The sequence below is a fragment of the Scyliorhinus canicula genome, chromosome 20 (genome assembly GCF_902713615.1).
Source record: "Scyliorhinus canicula chromosome 20, sScyCan1.1, whole genome shotgun sequence".
Classification (NCBI taxonomy): domain Eukaryota; kingdom Metazoa; phylum Chordata; class Chondrichthyes; order Carcharhiniformes; family Scyliorhinidae; genus Scyliorhinus; species Scyliorhinus canicula.
In genome coordinates, this window is record NC_052165.1 from 15,315,343 (window position 1) to 15,327,880 (window position 12,538).

General features: G+C 44.1%; 1 protein-coding gene across 1 annotated transcript in view; it reads right to left on the minus strand.

Moving 5' to 3' along the window:
* Positions 1–6,310: 6,310 nt before the first annotated feature.
* The window catches only part of LOC119955155 (twinfilin-1-like), a 55,932-nt gene continuing 49,704 nt past the window's right edge, over positions 6,311–12,538 (minus strand). The window contains exons 7-10 of the mRNA XM_038781090.1: positions 11,316–11,441; positions 8,229–8,379; positions 7,404–7,525; positions 6,311–6,635 (exon numbers count right to left, since the gene is read on the minus strand). Coding sequence (XP_038637018.1) covers positions 6,468–6,635; positions 7,404–7,525; positions 8,229–8,379; positions 11,316–11,441 — 567 coding nt within the window. The 3' untranslated portion in view covers positions 6,311–6,467. The remainder of the gene's footprint in view (positions 6,636–7,403; positions 7,526–8,228; positions 8,380–11,315; positions 11,442–12,538) is intronic.

The following is a 12,538-nucleotide window of genomic DNA, read 5'->3' on the forward strand; positions in this document are numbered from 1 at the left end:
CAGCAACATGAATGTAGGAATGTGATTTAAATTAAAGACTCAAACTAGCTTTATTACCATATTTATAGAGCTGCAATTTTTAAAAAATGATGAACTAGGACTGTTACTATTAATTTCATATGGAAACCAATTTAGACTTTCCTTCATTTTAAATAGTCAACGGTGATTCATTGGTGCCTTCGTTTATTTGACGAGACTAACATAGCTATGGAGTGTATTTAAATATATGAGGGCGGGATTCTCTGATCCCGCGGCGGGTTGGAGAATCACTGGGGGGGGCGAATCCCACCACGCCGCTTCGACGGCAGGTCGCCAATTCTCAGCCAACTGGAGAATCAGCACCAATGGTGCTCAACACCATTCTCCAGGCCAAGTCCTGCCGACGTAATTCGCGTGAGGTCTTACCCGGCAGGAACTCGGCGTTCTGGCTGCGGGGGCCGTCCTGGTAGGGGGAGGGGGGGGTCCCAATCCGGGGGGGGTGGGGGGGGGTCATCCACGGTGGCCAGGCCCGCTATTGGGGGCTACTGATCAGTGGGCGGGCTAATACCGGGGGGGGGTCCTATGTTCCTCCTATTTTGTTAGGCAAACATATTATAAGGTATGGAACAAAGACATAAATTATTTTGCTTGGTGGAAAATTCTGGAACCAGTGGACATAGATTCAAGATAAGTGGCAAAAGTGTAGAGGGGACATGATGAAGAACTTTTTTACGCAGAGGGTAGCGGGTATCTGAAATTCGCTGCCCGAATTGGTGGAGGAGACAGCGGTCCTAAACTCTTTTTAAAAATACCTGGATCTGCACCTTAACTGCTCTAAGCTACAGTGCTGTGGACCGGGTGCAGGAAGCCGGGATTAGAAAGGGCTACTGGGTGTCCTCGAACCAGCATGGACAGGATGAGCCGAATGGCCTCCTTCTGTGCTGCAACCTTTCTGTGGTTCAGTGGCATAGCATGGAATACCATGAAAGCAGATTTCCTGGCAGGAGTAGCTACAAGCTGCAGCAGGAGCCAAGTAAATGGAGTTGAGATACTAATCAGCCACGGTCTAATAGAATGATGGAATGGGCTCAAGGGGCTGAATGGCCTACTCCTGCTGTATTAAGAAAATGTCAATTAACTCTCCCTTAAATTTGGAAGCAGATACTAAACTAACACAATAAAATACTGTGAATGGAAATCTGAAATAAAAAAACACAAATGCTAGAAATAGTCAGGTCACATCGCAGCCATGCCCGCTCTGCCTTTGTGCCCTTGTAGGTGATAGAGGTTGTATGTTTATACCGGGCTGCCAAAGGAGGATTAGTGAGTTGCTGCAGAGTTGCTTGTGTATGATGCACACTTGCTGTCACTGTGTATCTCTGGTGGACTGAGTGAATATTTAAGGTGGTGGATGGGGTGCCAGTCAAACAGGGCTGCTTTGCCCTAGTTGGTGCCAAGCGTCTTGTGTGTTGTTGGAGCTGCACTCATCCAGGCAAGTGGTGAGTATTCCATCACACTCCTGACCTGTGCCTGTGGATGATTGGCAGGCTGTGGTGAAGATGAATTACTTGCTGAAGAACTACTGGCCTCTGACCTGCTCTTGTAACCACAGTATTTGTATAGCTGGCCCAGTTCAGTTTCTGGTTAATGGTAACCTCCAGGATGTTGATGGTGATACAGCTGATCTTTGTATTCAGTCTGTATTTGCACTAATGCGCCTTTTGGGCTAATATCTTCACTGCTCATTTTTAGACTCCAGTTTAATCTTTCTAATGAGTGCACACAAGCTTTATCCTCCGCTATCTCCCTGCGAGACAATTTTAGTTAACTGTTTATCGTCTTTTAAACTATGTATTAATCATCACTGCCTTCTGTTTCTGAGGAATTACTTTAAACTCTACACATGTCCTTGGTCTGCAAGCATCATGTACACCGCTTTAGTTAGAATTTCGCAATATGATTCCATTTTGTTTTCATAGGTATATTAACAACTCTTATGAACTAAGATTTTCGCCCTTTTGCATAATGTCAATGAGGCGCAGGTGATAACTGTGTTCAGACAGTATTTAGCACTTGAAACTATGTGGGTTCTTCTGTCCATTTCAAAGGAAAATAAATATTAAGATGTATTCTTGAGTTAAAACTAAATGTGAAATTTGTTTGCAAATCAAATTAATTACACAGAAGCAAAAGGACGGGGCAAGTTCGTAACAAAATACTGAAACCTCTTTAATTATTTTTGTTACTAATCTTGTTTCTATATTGTGATTGATACTACATCATTGAATTGCTAAGAAGTGAAAACAAAATTATTGTGATCTTTACACATAAGCCTGTCCATTATACAAATTAATTGTATTTAATGATCTTCTGAGGCCACAACAAAAAAATTTAAAACTTGTTATGACAAGTTTTAATTTTGTGCCATCCATCATACAAGATGGAACCACTGTGAAGAGTGTCTACACGTGGCCAATCCTTACCAGGACCGTTTTTCACCAATCTCGGGAACAGTGACCCACAACCTCTCGATGGGATCTCTGAGCCAGGGCTGTCGAAAGCACCGGACTTATCTCTTGAATCTGGGCTCCATGACTTTCTTCCTTGGGGATTGGCTGTAGTTCCAGCATTTGATCCTGGCATTTCTGGCACTACAAAGCTGCCAGCCAGTCTCTAGGGTAGGACTTCCTCCCAAATGGGGGTGAAAGTCCCATTTTGAATCAATTAAGACTGCTCTCAGCATGGGGCAGCTGGCTTCTAATTTGGCAGACTTGAGACCCATTTTTCTTTCAGGAGTCCAGGAATATGTCTTCATGTAGGTTCAAGTCCCACTGCAGAGACTTAAGCACAAATCTAGGCCTACACTCCAGTGCAGCACAGTCTAAGGTGGCATCTTCTGGATGAGATTTTAAACTGAGAAAGTATTTTCCCCTTCAAGGGGTCGTAAGCTCCCCTAACACTGTTCGAAGGAGCACAGGGCAGCCCTCCTTGGTGTCCTGTACAATATTTATTCTTCATCCAACATCACCAAAAGAATGATCTAATTACTGTTTGTGGGGATTACCTGTTAACAGGTTTCTTACATTACAACAATCACACTACTTCCCTGGCTGTAAAGCACTTTGGGGCATCCTGAAAAGCCAAACCAGGTATCAATTTGGGCAAAAATACCTGCAACCTCAACTGACCCAGCACCCCTGCCTATGTCTGAACCCCCCACCCTGCCAACATATGAACCCCCATCCCTACATCCAAAGAACAAAGAAAAGTACAGCACAGGAACAGGCCCTCCAAACCTGTGCCAATCATGATGCCGTAACTAAAAAAAACCTTCTGCCCTTACTCGGTCTGTATCCCTATTTCCTCCTTATTCATGTATCCATCCAGATGCCTCTTAAATGTTGCTAATGTGCCTGCTTCCACACATTCTCTGGCAGCACATTCTCGGCACCCACCACTCTCTGCGGGAAACACTTACACCCCCCGCCCCCTCCCTCACCTTGAAATTGACACCAACCCTTGGAAAAAAACCTCTGACTATCCACCCTGTCTATGCCTCTCATAATTTTGTCGACCTCAATCAGGTCTCCCCTCAGCTTCCTTCTTTCCAGTGAAAACAATCCTAGTTTATTCAACCTCCCCCCATATCCAACACCCTCGTGACCAGGCAACATCCTGGTGAAGCATCTTCGCACTCTCTCCAAACCTTCCACGTCCTTCTGAGAATGTGGTGACCTGAACTGCACACAATACTCCAAATGCGGCCTAACCAAGGTTTTATATTGTTGTAACATGATTTCCCAACTCTTGTATTCAATCTGCCGGCTGATGAATGCAAGTGTGCCATATGCATTTCCATTCAATTATCTTTAAAACTTACCTTCTCATTTACAATGGGCCCTTTAAACTCACCTGCCTGTTTATGGCAGAGAGTGCTGCAAAAAGGGGGCATGTCTTCCTTTGCTCCACCCATTTTGCACTTTGCTGCTGGAGGCACTGGCCTGCTTCTGCTTCATCAGTCTCACCCAGCCTGAGTCAGGAAGGTTGGGCAAGACTGGCACTTTCGAATTTGAGCTAAGGTAAATCGTTACGGAGTGGCAATGTGCCACTGATTGCCATTCTGAAGAAGTTGAGGGCCAGTATTTTGATAGAATTACCTAATTAATTTTAAAGCTGGAAAGCATTAACTGAGGAGGATTGATTTGACAAGAAACTACCCAACTTGTCACATACTAATACTCTTTATTGATTTAGAAATTAGAATGGTAGCATTTTAAAAACAATATTTGGAAGCAAAATTCCCATACTAGCATCGTGTCACTATTTCCATTCAATACACACCAAATATTTGTTTAAAACATCTGGATCGAATTAAGAACAACCTTGGGTCAATTGAGTCAATGATTAGGTGCCGGTAGCAATGTTCTGAATAGAAAAATAAACGGCAACATAATTTATTTAACATTCAATATTCTATTCTTACAGATAAAAACTCTTTATTAAATATTACTATTATAATATTTGAATTTTATAAGGCTGAAATATACACTTGTTTAAAAGTCACCTAAAGTTCAGGAAAATAAAAGGCTAGGGCCGGAATTCTCTGGCCGTTGGGATTCGCTTTTCCCGCCGGCAGTACACCCGCGCCAGCAGGTTTCCCGGTAGCGCGGGGTGGCTTCAGTGGGAAATCCCATTGGCAAGCAGCGGGAGTAGAGAAACCCGCCACCAACGAACGGTGTGCCAATGGGAAACACACGGCTGGGGGACCGGAGAATCCAGCTAAAGCCTAGAGCTTTACATTGCATCTCCACCACTCCACAGTCAACAAACAAAAACCACATTGCAGAATTTAGAAAGTTGAATATACCTAATAAAATATATTGAATTGCAAACTTTTGACTACCAGGTTAACAAAAGGAATTGATTCTTCACGTAAGATATAATTTGCATCAGGAAGAATTGATATTTTTGTTTTGAAAATACAAAGCAGATAACTAAATTGTAATTTTTTATTTTAGATTACCCAATTATTTTTTCCAATTAAGGGGCAATTTAGTGTGGCCAATCTACCTACTCTGCACATTTTTGGGTTGTGGGGGTGAAACCCACGCATCATTATTCTCCATCATTATTTGATTTATTAATCCACTGCAATATTCATGAAATATATGTCTGCTCAAGAAATTCATAGACAGTCACAGTTTATTTTTTATAAATTTAGAGTACCCAATTCATTTTTTTTTCCAATTAAGCGTGGCCAATCCACCTACCCTGCACATTTTTGGGTTGTGGGGGTGAAACCCACGCAGGCACGGGGAGAATGTGCAAACTCCACACGGACAGTGACCCAGAGCCGGGATCGAACCTGGGACCTCAGCGCCGTGAGGCAGCTGTGCTAACCACTAGGCCACCATGCTGCCCTCTAATTTGTAATTTTAATCACAACCAAAAGCCTATTGGTCCCTGTGGTTGGAGTGCTCATGGAGTGGTTGGAGTGACTTTTCCGAGCCCCGCTCTGTAACATTTGAGACATGGTTGAAGTTAATAATGTTCACTTGAATACAGACTACAATATCCAGGTGCAGCAAACAACCAAATTGGATTACCACCAACATTTGAACTGAGATGAAATGCACAGTTGGACAGGTGAGTTTCTGTACAATCGTAGAGCATATAGAATCTACAGTGCAGAAGGAGGTCACTCAGCCATCGAGTCTGCACTGACCCTCTGAAATAACACTCCACCCAAGACCACTTCCCTGCCCTATTCCCTGTAACCCCTTGACCTGGGGGAAATTTAGTGTGGCCAATCCACCTAACCCGCACATCTTTGGACTATGGAAGGAAACCGGAGCACCCGGAGGAAACCCACGCCGACACGAGGAGTATGTGCAGACTCCGCACAGTCACCCAAGGCCGGAATTGAATCCGGGACCCTGACGCTGTGAGGCAGCAGTGCTAACCACTGTGCTACCGTGCCGCCCCTATCTGCATCACACAATTAAAACGCCGTGTAGAATATTTCGGAATTTCATTCAGATCCATTTGTGTTGACTGCATTAAAGCACCATTCAGCAAGAAAGTGGAAAAACGTGGCAGGGTTGTCAACTGAAATCCAGTTTGGTGGTTTGCACAGCTAACCAAAATGAACGAGTGCCAAGAAAGCAGATCAAGTGTCAGCTATATATAACAGATCAACTCAAAAAAATGACAACTTTTAGCCATGAGCACTTAAAAGTATCACGATGGATTAAAACAAGAAGAAAAAGTCTGAATGCTGAATGTCTGAAAAACGGAACAGCAAATACTGAAAATAAAAATTGGGTCCAACTCAAGATTTACAGATTTAATTTAAGAGACAACACAAAAACATTCTAAGTGGATTTGAGTAAAATGACATGGAATGGAATCAATATGTCAGACTAGCATTGAGTTAAAAGCATTGAAAAAATGTCCGAAACAGCAGAACCTTGGAAATGATTGCCATTTTAGTCAGTTTTCTCAGGCTCTGTCAGCCCCCGTATTAATCGTCTTATCCCCCTCTTGCCTGCAGGACCCTTTGGTTTGGCAAAGATCTGTCTGTGTGCATGCTGCTTTGGGTGAATCTCTCCATACAAGAAGTCAGCAGTCAGCTCATTGCCATCATCAATTTCAATCTGAAGATAGAAAAGTGGGCCAATAATTTTTTTTCCTCATAATTTTACATACAAATGGCAGGTACAAATAAGTGACAATTAAGCAAATTTGCGAAAAATGGTAGCATTTCACCAAAAAATATCAAGACTATAACCCTCTTGGACTTAACAAGTGCAATGAGAAAAATAATCAGGATATGAAGACAATTCAATTATTAAAGTTTTACTGCTCTAAAGTAATAGACATTTTCACCCGCAGTGAGAAATTATTAACTGATTTTGCATTTAGTAACACTGGTAATTTACTTAAAGTTGACATGTTCAGAAGGTGCTGATTTATTAGTCATTTAAAGTCATTAAATCTTGCATTAGGATTGGTGAATTTATGGAAGATGATAGCACCACTTTTCCAGAGTTCAATCTAAGTGTGCAGCAAAGATAATTTTTTTAAAAATTAAATAAATCAGTAGCCTTTTCATAGTTAAGGCTTAATGTCATGCTTTTGTGACGAGTTTAACAAACAGCACAATGCCACATTATGAACAATGAATTTAGACCACTTACAATGCAGGTAAATTGACTGACTACCTTGGAGAAAATGAACACTATCCACTTGCAATATATTTAGAAGAAAATAAAATGGAGCCAACATTAAAACCTAGACAGAAAACGAGATGGAAAAAGCATTGGAACATTCTGTAATGTTTCTTTTCTGGTTGCCAAAGGATAACATGGAGATGAATAACTAAGCTAAACAATCAAAAATAAAGGATTTTGAAGAATATTTACCTTCTTAGTTATTTCCAGAGCTATTTGTTTATCCAGCATGTCAATCAGGGGACTCTTACAACTGGAGTACAACATTCGCTCTCGAATACTACATGTGTACCCAGGCATAGAGTATATAAACACTGGAAGACAGATAATAATATAATAATTCTTATTAGTGTCACAAGTAAGCTTACATTAACACTGCAATGAAGTTACTGTGAAAATCCCCTAGTCGCCACACTATGGCACCTTTTGGGTACACTGAAAGAGAATACAGAATGTCCAATTCACCTAACAAGCACATCTTTTGGGACTTGCGGGAGGAAACAGGAGCACCCGGAAGAAACCCGCTCAAACACAGGGAGAATTTGCAGACTCCGCACAGACATTGAGCCAAGCCGGGAATCGAACCCGGGTGCCTGACAAGTAAATATTTTATACCCTCCTTTCACAAGAGAAACCGACTAATTTTGTCAACTAAAACTGGTCAACATTTATTCACAGAGCAAAAAAGCATTGGTCATTGCTTATATGGAGATGGTGCTGTTTATGATGGAGCATCAGCCAGCCCTTTATAACACTGGCTGCTTCCTATTGACTGATGACAGTAATGTTGACAGGATCTCAGGAGAAGTTTGCAGAAAAGGCCAAAATGCTCTTCCTGCTAAAATAAGATCCAGTAAAGAAACCTGGGGGGAACCATCCAAAGCACTTTTCTGCTGAGATACTGCAGACGATTATTATCTCATGGATTCAACAACAGGTATCTAAAATCCAAACAAATAATTACTTGGTAAGCTTACAGGGTCACAATGGACCCAATATTGTCAAAGAAGTCTATACCTATAGACTCCAAGTAGTCTCCTTCATGAGAGTGCTTATAGCGAAAGAAATGATAACGAGCTGAATCCTTTGGTACTCGCTTTGGTAAATCCCCTATTTCCGTATGGGTTGTATCCGCCAAGTTTATTGTTTCTTGATTAAAGTCTATTTTCTGCCAACAGAAATAAATAACACATTTAAATACTGGTGGCTAAATGCACTCTTGACACATCTGACAAATTTATTATAATTCTTCAAAGAAATGGCAGAGTTTGTTGATGATATGAATTGAATGGATAAGATGCACATTTGGGTTGCACCAAGGCTTATGTTACCACGTCACCCAAGCAATTAGCTCACAAAGTAGGAAGGCATGGTTTTGAACATACTCTTTGAAGGGAGAGTTTAAATTGGCTACGTCCTCCATAACAAGAGTATTTGTGAATGGAGGTGCATCAACATGGGAAAGAATACATTGAGACCAGTGCTGGGTCCATTGCTGTTTTCAGTGTATATCAGCGATTTATACTCGGTGGCAAATAACAGCTATCCAAACTTGCTTACACTGCAATGAAGTTACAGTGAAAATCCCCTAGCCGCCACACTCCGGCGCCTGTTCGGGTACACTGAAGGAGAATTCAGAATGTCCAATTCACTGAACAAGCACATCTTTTGGGGCTTGTGGGACGAAACTGGAGCACCCGGAGGAAAGCCACGCAGGCAAGGGGAGAATGTGCAGATTTCACGCAGACAGAAAGCCAAGCCAGAATCGCACCTAGGTTCCTGGCGCTGTGAAGCAACAGTGCGAACCACTGTGCTACCATGCTGCCACATGACACTAACAGTGGAACAAGAGTAAGGTAATCTAATCATAGGCGGGAGGCGGCGCGCCATTTGTTGGTAGCGGGATTCTCTGTTCCCACCGCTGTCAATGGGGCTTCCCATTGAAGCCATCCCACACCGCCGGGAAACGCATGGCGGGGGTGCACTGCCCACGATAACTGGGAACCCCAGCAGCCGGAGAATTCTGGCCCTCATCTATGCAGAGAGATTGAAGGGCCTGGGATTGTTTATGCTGAAGGAGACATTTTAGGGCTGATAGTGAAAATATATCAAGGGATTAGATAAAGTGAAGCTTGATAAACGTACCTGAGATTACCGTACATGTTTGACGCAGAGGACATAACTTTTTCACACGCTATAGAACCCCAATGTTGGGACAAAATGGGAATTTTGAGCCGGCACTTGCTAGCAGCAGGACTGGCTGAACCAACCTTCAAGGAGGCCACCCTCTGATGAGCTGCACCTGTGCTTGCTCTCCTAGTAATTAATGCCTCTTAATGCCCGGATCCAAAGGGCTGGATGCTGCTGGCAAGTAAGGGGCACCCTCCGCCATCACCCCCACCTCCACCTTACCTCATTGGCAGCAATGTGTCAGGGAAGCCACAAAATCGCCCCTAAAAGGAATCAAAATCACCTTAATTGGCTTCTCCTCTCTGTGGTGTGGGATCCGATCCTCCTCCCCCCCCCCCCCCCACCACACCGCGATCCGATCCTCCTCCCCCCCCCCCCCCCCCCCCCGCGATCCGATCCCCCCCCCCCCCGCCCCGCCCCAAGGAAATATTCTTGGCAGCAGGAATGCTACAGGGAGCTGACCCGACGTGTCTCCAACTTTTTTCTCATGGTCGTCCTCCAGCCTCCAACCCCGTCTCCACAAGACTGGCCAAAGCCAGCTCTGCGTGTGGCTGATGTATAGAAAGAATGGACTGCTCAAGTTGGCAAAAGAGTCAGAAGGAGTGGAACAATTAAGGGCTTATTGGGTGGATAATTGAGGACGTGGGCAATTGACATCAAGTCATGGAGAGAAACCCTGGGATGGGGGCTGAAAGCTTGTTTGAAGAGAAAGGTTTTTAAAAGATGGAAAGAGATGGGGAAGCAGAGAACTATCGGATGGTGAGTGAGGTTATTATCGGGCCAGAGTCACAAGACCATAAGATGCAGGCGGGGAAATGTATCTGAAAGACATTACACAGATGGACTGGGCAAAACAGGAGGCTAATTTGAAACAAGTGATGATTTTGAATTGAATGTGTATGGGAATTCAAAGCAAGTCGTCAAGGATAGCAGGCGGTTGGCCAGCAGGACTTCGAGTCAGGATATTGGGGCAAGTATTGGGCAAGGTAAGGGAGGGTGAAAGATCAGGGGCTGGATTTTCCGCACACTCGCGCTGAAATCGCGGCCGGCACAGGGGAGGAGAATCCATGTTCCCGCAAGCAATCGGGACCGGCGCCGGTTCACTAATTCTGCAGGCCCTGAAAAGCGGCGTACTCGGGAAGTACGGCACGCCGCTTGGGGCCATTGCTCCACCATCTTCCGCCCACGACAGGCCAAAGTCTCGACGGCGTGGAACTAATGTGCTCCAGCCAGTCGGGATACTCGTGTGGCAGCTGCAGACTCAGTCCGCGGCTGCCCTGGTCGGGGCCGAGTGGATCGGAGGCCAGAGGGGGCCTTATAGGCGGCCGGGGAATGTTCGTACGGGGTTTGAGGGTCGGGCGCGCAGCCGATCAGGGGGTCGCTTTTGTGGGTCTAGCTACACGGCCCGAGTCCACCACGAAGCACAGCATGGCAGCTGGAGGCCGCCTCCTTGCGCATGCGCGGCCTCCGACCAGGAAATGCAGCAAAAGCTGCAAGATCTACAACGGGTCCCTGCTAGCCCCCTGCAAGGCTTGGAATTTGTGTCCCTTTGATCCAGAATTTTCAGGAGTAAAACTTGACCGTTTTGACACCGGCGTGGGGGTCTTAGCCCCAATAATGGAGGATCCAGCCCCAGATGCCAACAAGGACATCAGCGAATCCCAGGCTGAGGACAGGAATGTGCTCGAGTGCGATGCAGAATACAGTTGATGCCCTGTTACCACCATCAGCCTTTCACATGAATAATGGTCTTGTGACGCAAAAGGATCTCTGGAGCTGTGGATCTGTATCCCTACCTAAATCACTGCCAGTTGAATAATTTACCAAATCAACTCAACAAAACTTTACCAATCCTTTAAAGAGCAAGCGGTGAAGACGAAGATTCAAACCAATGCATTTGCGATGAGTACTTACGAGTTGAACGTAACTAAGCTGTTTGTTGCTGAGTTTATCCAGAGCTTCAATAGCATCGTCCTGTATGGGAAAGGGCAGTCCCTGCAAAGTTGGTTGCCTTGTCACTATGCTGTTTTCAGCTCTCCCCTGTCAATAAAGAAAATCAACAAGTTATTCCCCCATTAATCATGGGTGTCTTGGGATTTATTTTTTCGGAGATTACGGCCAACGGCTAGAATGAGTCTTTTCATTCCACTCAATCATTACAAATTAATTTTACAGAATGGATGACTGCTAATTAATTTCAACGCCGATGGTCCCAAGATGTCTTCAGGTCATACGTGAAGCAATGGCGCCATGTCTTTAACAAAAAAGCCCAAAGACAAGAGGAGATCGTAACCATTTTCGGAGTGTGGATGTTATGAGATCTATTGAGTAAGATATCCAGCAATCTGTCAGTGAGATTAGTCCGCTCCATTCAATCGGCCATTAAGAACATAAGAACATAAGAACATAAGAACTAGGAGCAGGAGTAGGCCATCTGGCCCCTCGAGCCTGCTCCGCCATTCAATGAGATCATGGCTGATCTTTTGTGGACTCAGCTCCACTTTCCGGCCCGAACACCATAACCCTTAATCCCTTTATTCTTCAAAAAACTATCTATCTTTATCTTAAAAACATTTAATGAAGGAGCCTCAACTGCATCACTGGGCAAGGAATTCCATAGATTCACAACCCTTTGGGTGAAGAAGTTCCTCCTAAACTCAGTCCTAAATCCACTTCCCCTTATTTTGAGGCTATGTCCCCTAGTTCTGCTTTCACCCGCCAGTGGAAACAACCTGCCCGCATCTATCCTATCTATTCCCTTCATAATTTTAAATGTTTCTATAAGATCCCCCCGCATTCTTCTAAATTCCAATGAGTACAGTCCCAGTCTACTCAACCTCTCCTCATAATCCAACCCCTTCAGCTCTGGGATTAACCTAGTGAATCTCCTCTGCACACCCTCCAGCGCCAGTACGTCCTTTCTCAAGTAAGGAGACCAAAACTGAACACAATACTCCAGGTGTGGCCTCACTAACACCTTATACAATTGCAACATAACCTCCCTAGTCTTAAACTCCATCCCTCTAGCAATGTAATTGACATTATTCCATTAAATACAGCAGATCAAACAACATTACAAGTGTTGTCATTACAAACATTACAAACATTCAAAACTTGTCATTAAATTGTAGTCATAT